The following is a 12,876-nucleotide window of genomic DNA, read 5'->3' as shown; positions in this document are numbered from 1 at the left end:
GGTATAAAAGAAGAAAAACTAATGACATAATGACATGGCCACCTTTTTCTTTCTCTCACCCTCTCTCCCTCTTGCACTTTTTTTTTGCTTCATTCAGCATTTGAGCTTTGCGCTGGGATGAGGGGGGAGGGGCGGTAGTTACACTGGCAGTAGCACAGGAACAGAGCAGGAGGGAGAGAGAGAGAAAGAGAGCCAGGGACAACAACGTCAGATTAGAAAGGTATAGTAATCATCCACAACTATTTTCAGTTGCGGATGATAAAGGATTCAGAAAGTTTATTCATGCAGGTCCATATGACAGAGAGTATGCATGTTCTTTTTGTTCTGTCATGACAATTTAATTGTGGGACATTACAATTTTGATGAAGATTAAAATTAAATTAATTGTGCACACATGATAACAATAACACTAAAGTGATAACGATGAACTCTTTCAGGGACATTCTTCAGAAAAATGGCTCTGCAGTAGATGCTGCCATTGCTGCGCTGCTGTGCACCTCCATCATGAACCCACAGTGCATGGGGATTGGAGGCGGGGTCATATTCACTGTGATGGACAGCTCCGGTAACAAGACACCCTCGCTACTCTTTGCTCAGCTCTGCTGTGGATTAATGTAGTAATATGTCATCTTTTCAAAGGTAAAGTGAAAATCATCACCTCCAGAGAGACTGTCCCCAGCAACGTGACCTCTGACCTGCTTAAGTCGTGTCCTAACACCACAGAGTGGACCGTGGAGTGGCCGCACGGTGGGCTGTTTATCTGGCATAATGCTAATATTTATAAGGTTTTAGTCTAATCTGCTCTTGGACTCACCTTTATGACACAGCTAATTTATTCTGTACAGGTCACTGCTAATGCACACTGTGAGTCATTCCTCATTCAGCTTTCCTCAAAAAAGCAAAACTGGGATAATATAAAAAGAAAAGAAAAAAGATAAAGCAAACCACTACAGAGGGTTTGGCTGTCAGCAGATATTAAAGACAATGAGTCGGTGTCGTATATGACACTATCAGAATAATCTAGCATAAACACCATGAAATACATGCTCCTTAGTTTCAGAAACAACCAGAGAGATTGAAGTAGTCAGGTTTTTCTCCAAACTGGTCTTAACAGGTCTTTCTCCAAATGATACACAAGATGTAACACAAAGGTTTTAAAGGTGTAGTCAGTTATCTGTAGAGATATATTTTAAATTCTGCACCTTAATCTGCAAGTCAAACTCAAGATATGAAGGATCATACCTTTGTTTTATCACCTGAGAGGGTTCTTGTCATCAAAGAAGCGGAGGAAAGAGACAGCATGATTGGTGTCTTGTTAAAATGTCATCCTCCTCCTCACCTCTAACCTCATCTACTGAATTAAAGTCAAGACTCTAATACACTAAAGAGTGCACAACTATTCTTATTTAATTATTGAAAATAATAATTATTGGAAAAAAATAATAATAATAAAGTCAGCAACAAAAACCTAAATGATCTTATACCTCTTCAAAGAAATATATAACAAGACCAGAGAAATTCAAATACTGGGTCAAAAAACCCACATTTTTGTTTGCCAAAGGATAGCTGCTCCACAGTCCTGGGTCCTTTTTGTCATATATGTCATTTCATGATGCACTCGATGTGTTTTTTCTTGGTCAAAGGTTTGAACTGCAGGCAGGCCATTTTAACACCCAGGTACTTCTTCTGTGAAGCCATGCTATTGTAATAGATGCAGCATGCGGTTTAGCGTGGTCTTGCTGAAATAGATGTCAACTCGATGGGAGCACAAGTTGCCTGTGTACACCTTTCAGCACTGGTGCATTGCCAGATGTGCAAGCAGCCAATTCTATAGGCAGTAAAATAATTACATACCTTCAGAGGTTTTGAATTGAGTGTTGATAACAAGCTGCAAAAACAGCAGCACTTAACAACGTTAAAGCCCTTTACTCTTTAGCCCAGAATGCAGGATCCACATTTTCTAAAAAAAAAATTGATTTGTCTGACATTAGAACAGTTCTCCACTTTGCCTCAGTCCTTGTTGAATGAGCTTTGGCCCATTCAACATGTTTATGTTTAAAATGCAACACCGCCACCTAGGGGAATTTCCAATATTAAAATGCCTTTATTAAATGCATTTGTTAAAAGACAAAAAAGGATTAATAAGCAATTGCAGCCCAGAGAATAATGAAAGGTGACTGTGGTACAGCCAACTCTAATAGACTCTAATCGAGTCTGCAGAGAATGTCCACACATAAGGTCTTCATACAGTATTAGTCCTTTATTTTATCCAGGTAAAAAATCTCATTGAGATTAAAAATTTCATTTCCAAGAGAGCCATGGCATCATGGCAACAAAAGTCAAAATAGACGTACCACATTAGGATATAGCATTTAAAAAAATACAATATCCCGTACAAACATGTGAGAAATATACAATAACAGATCTAATTAAGAGCGACATTAAATACATTGACACTGAGTAAAAGAGTTATTCTCTCGTTCCTTTAAGACAGACTTAAACTCCCCCAAGGTAACCAATTCTGATCATTTCAGTTCCTCCTGCAGATTATTCCAGGAAGCAGGGGCAGCGTAATTAAAAGCCTTTTTCTCCAATTCTGTTCTGATTTTTGGGCCAATCAATTGTATGATATTGTGCGAATGAAGGCTGTATTGGTTGTGGTTTTTACACATATAAACACATAAATAAGATGGAACCAGCCCAAGGAGAGGTTTATAGATAAACATCAACCAATGGGAGAGTCTACAAATATGGAAAGATGGACATTTAGCAGCAGCATACAAAGAACAATGATGTACACAATTTCCATAACCAGTAATAAAAAGTAAAGCACAATGGTACACAGTATCCAACCTCTTTAGGTAGTGAGCAGGTGCATTAAAAAATAAAAAGCAGGTCACCAAAATCCATTAAAGGTAAAGAAGTTGCATGAATCAAGTGTTTTCTCACTTGGAGGGAGAAACAGGATTGATTTCTAAAAAAGAAACTTAGTTTTAGTTTTAACTTCGACACAAGCCTTTGAATTTGAGTTTTAAATGACAAATTCTGATCTATAATGATCCCTAGATACTTGTAAGATGTGACCATTTCAATTTCAGTTCCTTGAATTGTTGTAATCTTAGGAGATGTAGCTAACAACTCTTTGCCATTTGAGGATAACACGAACTTGTATTTCTATCGATTTAACACCAACTTAAGTTGGGTTAAATGGGACTGAAAAACATCAAAGGCAGACTGCAGAAATTGCAGGGTTGGTGAAGGAGATGAACAATAGATAATTGTATCATCTGCATAAAGATGAAATGCAGCATTTGACAAATTATCACAAAGGTTGTTTATGTAAAGCGAAAAGAACAATGGCTCTGATATGGAGCCCTGTGGAACTTCTTTGGATACTTGGATACTGGGAGAAAAGAGGAAGTTTGCAGTCCATTGAATCAATGATGTCATTAACCACTTAAATAGCAGCAGTTAGTGTGCTGTGTTGTTTTCTGAATCCTGACTGATGTTGGAAAGAACTGAATTTTTGTCAAAAAAGTCTTTCAGTTGTTCACTAATGAACAGCTAAACTCTGAATCTAGAACTTTTGCTAGAACACACAATTTCGATATGGGCCTGTAGTTATTAACATCTGAAGGATCACCTCTTTTCAGCAAAGGGAGAACACAGGCAGATTTCTGTATTACAGGGATCTCACTTTCGAGAGGCTAAGATTAAAAATGTAAGTTAGTGGTTCTGCTATAAAATCTGCAGCCAACTTAAGACAATAAGGATCAAGTTGATCTGGTCCTGCAGATTTATTTAGATCCAACAGATTTAAAGCCCTGTGGACCTCAAAAACATTTAGTGGAGAAAAACTGAAGGGTTGGACCAAAGATTCAGTTTGAGTGGTTGCAGAGAGAGCCTCCTGTTGATTAAGCTGTTTTAAATCTGGATATAAAGATTCAAATAGAGATCCTGAAGAATGAAAAAGCTCATTAAAGCAGTTTAGAATATCACATTTCTCCATTAAGGTGCAGGAGTCTTTTACGACAAAGGCTGGCATCTCATTTGTAGTTATGTCTCCATAAGAAGATTTTATTATTTTCCAGAATTTCTTAGGATCGTTCAGATGTTTAGTAGTTTTTGAAAGATAGAATTCTGATTTGGCCTTTTAAATTAAGGAAGTTGAACGGTTTCTGAGCTGTCTAAAAATCAGCCAGTCCGCTTCAGATTTGGTTTTTCTGGCATCCCTTTTTTTGAGTAGACTGGAGAGCTGATGTCATGGTCTGGCTGGCAGACCGTGGGGATGTGGGGAAAGGAGGACCCAAAACGCAGACTCTGCGATGCAAACAGTGCTCTTTATTTACAGTGAAAAGCTGTAAACACAATAACTCCCCGTTGCTCCCTTGAACCCCGTGTGCATGCTTCCCTCCGACGTCTGTGTTCGTGCTCCCTGCTGTTGTGTTTCCGCACACCCCGTGCGTGCTGCCTTTCTGGACCACTCTTCCTCCTGCAGGGAAACCATAGAAGCAGCCGTCAACACTAACCCTCGGCAGGTATATACGAACAGCACTGACATATACTGACACACACTAACTTGGTACGATAACTCAATGATCCCACGCCAGTGGGAGCTCCAACATTCTCCTAAGTAGCTCCCCCGACGAGCCCTGGGCCCTATTTCAGGAAGCCGGTTTAGTGCAAACTCTGAGTAAGTATACCCTGAGTTAACGAAAACTCTGGGTTTTCGGTTTCACAAAGCGAGTTTAGATTAATTAACCCTAACCCTAAGACAACCAGTCCCAGTTGAAATCTTTCATTAAAATCTAAAGTAGATCGTTTTTCACTAAGTGAAACTAAAGCCTCACTACTAGCTGAGGGGGGTCTATAACAGCCCACAATGGTAATAAAATAGCCCTTCAAAAGTTAGAGCTTGAGGGCAAGAAGTTCAAACTGTTTACAAACAGATACTGATGATTGGACAGTAACATGGAATTTGTTTTTTACGTAAATTGCAACACCGCCACCCTTTCTGGTGCGGTCGCAACGGAAAAGATTATAGCGCGTTATTGCAATGTCTTTGTCAGTAACCGATTTTGTAAGCCACTTTGCTGATAATGTAAGAATATCAGTATATAACTCTTTCATCCAAATTTTCATGAAATCAAGTTTGGGAAGAAGACTTCTGACATTTAAATGAGTGATACCAAGACCCGTTCAAGCTTTAAAATCACAAGGAGTACTCAAGCATTTGCAGTCTGGACCAGGATTAGGTTGTATTTCCAGATAAAAGAAGCAGAAGAACAAAAACATTTTCTTTTCACAGATTTTTTTTGTAGTTTAACAGACTGATTTCTCTTACAGCTCAATCTCTTTGGGTGGTGAGAGAATTGGGAAATAAACCAGTGATATGGAATAAATAAATCAGTTAAATCAGATGGAATGAGATCTCTGCTGATGATCACATTTGAGAAGCTTCTAAAAGATGTAAAATCCCACCTTGTTCCCTTTGAGAGGAGTAAGAAGTATGATTTCCCTTGTTCTGCAGACTGTTCCTGCACCTCATGTAGACAAAAAGCTGTCAATAAAATCAATAAAGGAAAAAAGGCTACTGAGGATAACATGCTGACTAACAGGGAAAAAAAAGGTAGACCCAGTCGACCTGTGGTAGAGCCTGGTTGTGGCCAGATATAGATATAATCGTCGCATTAAACAGCTTCTAAGAGCAAGATCAGTTACTGAATGGGCTGTTCAACAATAGACAGCTTGCCAGAATGCTGTCCCATCTTTCCCATTTTCTGGTCTTCAATTAATGTTAATTCCTCCCCAGGACAAATCTTAACTCTCCTCACAAGTCCATCTTTATCAGTCATTGTTTCTAATTTGGCTAATCTCCACTCGTTCCCTGGCAGATTATCTGTCTGTGGAGGTGAAGCTGGAAATGTTGTGAGATGCTAAAGTGGGGCCAGAGACACAGGCTGCTGTGGATGCACATGTCCCTGTCCCTTATGTTGCTGTCAGCAGAGTACAAATGACCTTCATGCATTACTCCCTGATTGTCTATAGTGTGTTGACTTTGAAGGGAAGCTGTGGATCCATATGTAGAATCAGCATAGTCTCTGTTAAGAAGCGTCTTTTGACAGCATTTGAGTATGGGATGGATAGCAATAAGAACTGGGAGTAGTTGGAGCAGTTCACTTGTGGCAGACATTAAAAAATAAAGAAATTAGACATTAGAATATGTGTGAGAAAGATGAATCAAGGAAAGAAAGGGGGCTACAGACACTATTTATTTATGGGGCCCAGAGTTCTGTGCTACACTCCTGCACACAGGCTGCATAAACAGTAAGAAAAGTAAATATAAGATATGCTAAATGCTTCTTTGAGCCAGAAATAGTGTAAATATAGTGAAATAAACTTAAAATAACTGTAAGATGCAAAATGTTATCTCTAACATAATCAGTTACAAACAGACACACATTTCCCTCTGAAATGGAGCAGAATAGAATAGAGTATTTACAAAGCACCAAATTATAACAGACATCATCTCAGATCATTAAAGGTCAGGACCTTACAGTTTACTCAAAACACGAGCAAATGTATGTGGGACTTTCCAGCACTGACTATCCATTATCTATCTAACCAGGTAGCAAATGGATTGGGGTTCCTGGGGAAATTCGAGGTTATGAAGCGGCACACCGGCTTTATGGGAAGTTGCCGTGGGCCGACCTCTTTCAGCCGACCATCAAATTAGCCAGAGAAGGATTCCCTATTTCTTACTACCAAGGTCAACACATCCCACGCATTGGTAACACGTCACTACGGTATGAAAAACACCCACAATGTGATTTCAAAAATACAAAGAGCAAACAATGAATGGTTCAGCTTTATTTCACTGTCTTTGTCTTTTAGGGAGTTATATTTAGATAAAAATGGGAACCAGCTTAAGACCGGTGATACTGTGAAATTTGAGAAACTGGCTGACACTTTGGAGATGATCGCAAACGAGGGACCAGATGTGTTTTACAACGGAACAATAGCAAAGAATTTAACCAGTGACATACAGGATGAAGGTATTATCAGATGGGTTTCATCCTGCTCTCTTTCTGACCGTTTTCTATGTCTGCCAGGCACAATGATCTAATTATAAATTACAAAAATCTATTGGTTTTGGAAAACTGTAACATGATCCCTCACAGGCTACACTGTGATCTGTCTGGATCCATTCAAACTCTTGATTATGAAATTCATTGTGTTCATTTGTACTCAGCAGAATCATTTGTTTCACTGTTCTTGCTCAGGAGGAAACCTCACACGGAAGGACTTGGAATTGTATGAAGCTAAAGTGACTGATGCGTGGAATATTTCTTTGGGAGAGTATAAGCTGTACTTCCCTCCGCCCCCTGCAGGAGGAGCCATCCTCAGCCTCATCCTCAACATCATGAAAGGTTCCTGATTGTTGCTTCTAGCATGTAGAGTTTGATTCATATAGGAAAATGATCCTTATCAATCTTTACAAATGTGATACACTAAGAATTGATGTTTTCAATCCAAAAAATTTTTTTTTTTAAAGTATTTTTAGGATACAAAATGAATTCAGAACCTAAGACGACTGATGAAAAGATTTTGTTTTATCACCGTTATATTGAAGCTTTAAAATTTGCCAATGAATTAAAGACAAATATCAGCGATCCAAACTTCAGCTCAGATGAAGTAAGTATCTGAAAATCCTACAGATTTGCACCTGCTTTGTTGCATAAAGAATGATTCTATTTAAGTGACTAAACAATTAAAAGTAACAATACCACATCACAAAACACAAAACAAACCGCCCCTTGCCTGCAGCTCATCCACAAACTACACCCCACCACAGTCAGTTTATGCACACTGATAATGAGTTGAGGTTTTTTTGTAATATCTCTGAGTTTTGCACAGTTGGACTTTAGGTTAATTTGTTGGGTTGAGATTGTGACTTTGTGTTAACAAAGTGCTTTTACAGAAGTGTTCACCTTTGTTAATGATCAATCAGGGGCATTTGATTATCAGTACCTGGCTGCTACTTACAATTAAAGTTCTTATAGAAGCACTAAGGGTGTAGAAAACCAGTAGAGTGCTGTAAGAATTTCTTTGAGTCTCAGCATTTTCATTTCAGCATCATTCTGAGCAGTGATGTAGCTTTTAAAACATATACATATAAATACAAGTTTTAAAAGCACATAAACCTAAATTGGCTTAATATTTGTCTTTAATTTAGTATGTATATATTATTGTTATTATTATCTTAGTATTTAAATATAAGTATAATTTTGTGTAATGTGATGTTTTCAGATACTCTGTAGTTCACACAGATGACTGAATTTCAGAGACTCTATCTTTGGCAGTCATATGTTGAGCTTGATCACTAACCAATATTATAACCTCTAGTATTCATTCATTCATTCATCTTACATCAGTGATGGATCAATGATCAAAATTCTGTTAACATTTGGCTCCAATTTTATAAATTTCTTGACAGCAATGTATTTTCTGTAATGTGCATATTTATTTAGTTTTATTAATTCATTTTATTAATTCTCTGTATTTCACACAGATGGCAAAGAAACTGACACAGGATAGCTTTGCAGACAGCAAACGAAGCTTGATCAGCAGCGACAAGACTCGTGATCCTGGCATCAACTTGTATCTGGACAGCATCGGCACCACACATGTATCTGTGCTGGCTGAAGATGGATCTGCTGTGTCTGTCACCAGCAGCATCAACGACGAGTCAGTACCTGCATCATTCTGTTTCACTGCTAGAAACCAGCTATCAGATATTTTTCTTTCTTGAAACTGAAGATTTAAGAGATTATGGAGGAACTTATTTTTAGACTATTTCTATACTACAAAGAGTGTCTTGGCTTTGTAGTTAATTTAGTTTTTTTGTTTACAGATTCGGCTCCGGGGTCCTCTCTCCAAGCACTGGAATCATTCTCAACAACCAGCTGTCTGACTTCTGTGGTAGAGCTGATAGCGTCTCTCCTGGTAAGAGATCAGTAGGATGCTTTTTACATTTATTATTTATGAAATACAAGTAATCAGACGAGGAAGGTGGATTATTTCAAAACTAATACCACAAAGAGTTAAATTTTTTTCCTGAAATTATTTTCCTGACAGGACATATTTCTTTAAGTAATTTCTAATAATGGCAAAATAGTGCCATTGAGGAAATGAGAGGAGAAAATGGCATTTCATAATTCATTGTGATGCATCATATTTTGTTGATCATGGAAAAACTAAACTTGTTGATCATTTCCACGATGTTTTGCCAAACTGAAACACATCATGTGAATTTGGACTAAAATTGCATTTTCTGTTTAATACCATAGCCTGCTAAAATGTTTGAATGTTCAAGAACAGGCACAGTTTTACTACTGCTGTAGTAAAATCTGTTTCCATGTCAACGTGTTGTTGTGTGAAGTTTTTCCTTCACACTGTCACCAAGTACTTGCTCATAAGGGGCTCTTCTTATTGTTGGGGGTTTCTCTCTACTGAAGTGGGTTAACCTTATAATATAAATGTACCATTGTGATTTGACGGTATATGGATATTTATATTCATTTAAAATTATATAGAGGACAGCACACTGGCACGGTGTTGCCTTATAGCATAGGTGTCAAACTCTGGCCCGCGGGCCAAATTTGGCCCGGAGCCTAATTACATTTGGCCCGCAAAGCCATACCAAATTACTATTAGAGCTGGCCTACTGGTATTATACAGCTAATAGATATATTGTTTAGTATTAAGCTTTGCTTGTTCCATATTCAGTTTTTCAGCAAAACGTGTTTGAGTCCATAAGAAAAGATTCATTCTTATATCTGGAGGAATAAATATATTTCAATAAATATTAATGTTAGCCCGCGACTTTGTTCCAGTTTTGAATTTTGGCCCACTGTGTATTTGAGTTTGACACCCCTGCCTTATAGCAAGAAGGCCCTGAGTTTGATCCCACTTGTGTGGAGCTTGCATGTTCTCCCCATGTTTGTGTGAGTTCTCTCTGGGTACTGCAGCATCCTCCCACAGTCCAAAGACATGCAGTTAGTAGGGTTAGGCTAATTGGTGAATCTAAATTGCCCATAGGTGTGAATGCGAGTGTCTCTCTGTGTTAGCGCTGCATCCGGCTAGCGACCTGACCTCGGTTTACCCTGCCTCTCGCCCTATGGTAGCTAGGATTGGCTCCACCACCCCTGCAACCCTGAGAAGGATAAGCTGAAGATAATCGATGGATGAATCTATATATAGATCTATAATATTGATTCAAGTGTGTTCAAGGTTCTGTATAATTCAGTTTGGACATAGCATCATTCAAACATTAATCTAACACACTGACAGAGTCTCAGTAATAGCTGCACTTTGAAAGACATTTCACTTTAGTTTGATACAGATTCAGTAGAGATAACTCACTTGTTGTGTGTGCACTTTCATCATTTGTTGATAAGCATGGGCGGATGCAATTCTAAACTTGTTTGTAGAGCACAGGTGTCAAACTCCAGGCTTTGAGGGCCAGTGTCCTGCAGATTTTACATGTGTCCTTGATCAAACACAGATAAATTACCTCCTCAGCGGCTGTATCCCAATTCAGGGTCTGCAGCCTTAAAGTACGCAGCCTTAACGGTCCACAAGGGCTGCGTAATCAAAGACCGCTGAGGCCGGAAGTGCGAGGCTTGTGAAATGGGACGGTCTAGCCTCCGTCGCGCTGCCCAGGTTGCCTAGCAACCATGATACTAACAGCTGGAAACGTTTCATACAGCTTTGTTTGACAGGAATGAAGGAGAAACCTTTTTGTTCATTTGTTTGTTTGTTTCTACATGAGCTTTGATCATTCTCTGTGAGATTAAGCTCAGCTATTGAACGGCGTATATTTTAAAGTAAAGGCTTTAAAACCAAGTTAGCACAAACGTCACTAATGTCACATAACTTTGCCGACATGTGGCCAACAGTAATGTTTAATGTTCTTCGTTATTAAACATTTGCACATAAATAAGTGACATAATATTCAGTACTTACTTAAAGTTTACTCTTCGGGCGCCCCTCATCCGCCGTTTTTTTTTTTTTTGGCAAAATTATCGACACCCACCGCCATGCTATGCATTATGGGATATGTTGGGCCACGAAGTCTACACTGCCACATCCTTAAAATTCAGGGAAATGAAGGACGCATTTGAGGGCAGCATTTCGAGCAGCCTTTGAATTGGGACAGCCTTCGTCGCGTCGCTGTGATGTAATCTGTTGGGTCTAAACTCAGACCCTGCTGTATCCAGGACTTATTCCCGTGAAAGAAAAACAAGGCAACAGCGATCAATCGATTTACTTGCAAGGGAGGCCTCGTCGGTATCTCAGAAACGCACTTCGAATCTCCTTACGAGTGACCCCGATGATGGCCTCCTCTCGCTGCCTTTTATTGAAAACGTTCACACAATAAACAATAGTTTACAAACACCTCCCCTCATAACCCCCCTTGGTTACAAAGACAAGGCACTGTATGTGTGTGTTCTCCTGCTGACCAAAAAGGGTCATAAAAGCATAAAAGCAGGAGCAACATCCTTGGTCATAAAGAGGGTAGTCTCCCCCACACCCAATTCATGGTTCACCCTAGATAACAAAGTGAAGCCATACAAAGGGGAGGAAGTTTACCAACATCAAACAGACCTTCACAAGGATGTGCCTGTGATAAAACACTACAGCCCCCACCCAGAACCTCGAGAATCTGGGGAGGGGGGACAGAAGAATTTCTTTCATCACAGAGTTAAAACAATGTAGAGATGGTAAGCATAAAAATGACAAACATTTAACAATTCACTTTAACATAATCGGCCTTGAAATGCGTACTTTAAGGCTGCAGACCCTGAATTGGGATACAGCCAACATGTCTTGGAGTTCTCCAGAAGCCTGGTAATGAACTAATCATTTGATTCAGGTGTGTTCTCCCAGAGTCTTATCTAAAACCTGCAGGACACTGGCCTTCGAGGCCGGGAGTTTGACACCCCTGTTGTAGAGTATAAAAAATTCAGGTATGAAAATACTGCATGAAAATACAGTAACTGATTCGTGTATGAAACATTTGTGTAAATGATTTATGCACAGATATGTGTGTACAGACTGATTTCTGTTTTCTAGTTTTGTCATTCAAGGTCTTTGTTGTATTTCTCAGGGGAGCGGCCTCCCTCCAATATGGCCCCATCTGTGCTGAAGTCTCCATCGAAGACGCTGGTGATTGGAGGGTCTGGTTCTGAAACGATTCCACCGGCTGTGGCCTCGGTATGTATGCATGGTACACACAAAGGTGCCGTTACATATTAAATAAAATAAATTGATGTGGACTGATGCTGGTCTTTGCTGTTAAAGCTTGCATCATAGCAACAAGATTCTTCACCCTAATTTATCCTGTAATCATCACTTTCTCATCTCATTTTTTTTTTTCTCTCCAAGGCGCTCATGAACCACCTTTGGTTTGGAAAGAGCCTTAAGGAGGCAATTATTACGCCTGTGTCATGGTCTGCGGCCCGGCGTCCGGGGTGCTGCTGGGATGTCCACGCCCACGAGCGTGGCTGCTAACCCCACACCTGCATCCCATCCCAGGCGATCACCAGGTGGACTATTTAATCCTGCCCTACCTGCTGCTCCACGCCAGTCCGTAGTCGCCTCTCAGCGATCACAACTCGGCGTGTTTTTTTCGAGCCACCTGCCTGTCCACCTGTCCGCCTGGGATTCGGTTCACATTCAGCTTCGCCGTCTCGACCCCTTTTGGAGCTCCACCCCCCCCTCTGGTTCACTCGGCCCGGCTATCACCCCTCTCACAGCCCCGCTCTCGGCGTTCCCTGTGCGGTCCCTCGGTTTCGTCTGGTTTCACCCGTT

General features: G+C 39.9%; 1 protein-coding gene across 1 annotated transcript; it reads left to right on the top strand.

Moving 5' to 3' along the window:
• The first annotated feature begins 423 nt into the window (after positions 1 to 423).
• On the top strand, positions 424 to 12,576 carry LOC146696187 (glutathione hydrolase 5 proenzyme-like). Its single transcript, XM_085474046.1, has 10 exons — positions 424 to 565; positions 640 to 747; positions 6,629 to 6,806; positions 6,895 to 7,055; positions 7,284 to 7,430; positions 7,565 to 7,695; positions 8,573 to 8,748; positions 8,915 to 9,006; positions 12,173 to 12,279; positions 12,451 to 12,576. Exons 1-10 carry the CDS (start codon positions 424 to 426, stop codon positions 12,574 to 12,576), a joined length of 1,368 nt encoding a protein of 455 aa, XP_085330172.1.
• The last annotated feature ends 300 nt before the right edge of the window (positions 12,577 to 12,876 follow it).

Source organism: Copadichromis virginalis, linkage group LG12 (genome assembly GCF_057382275.1).
Source record: "Copadichromis virginalis isolate Kocher_CV1m ecotype Utaka linkage group LG12, C_Virginalis_male_GT1.1, whole genome shotgun sequence".
Classification (NCBI taxonomy): Eukaryota; Metazoa; Chordata; class Actinopteri; order Cichliformes; family Cichlidae; genus Copadichromis; species Copadichromis virginalis.
The sequence above is the reverse complement of the archived record's forward strand: the minus strand, read 5'-3'. Positions and strand labels throughout refer to the sequence as shown.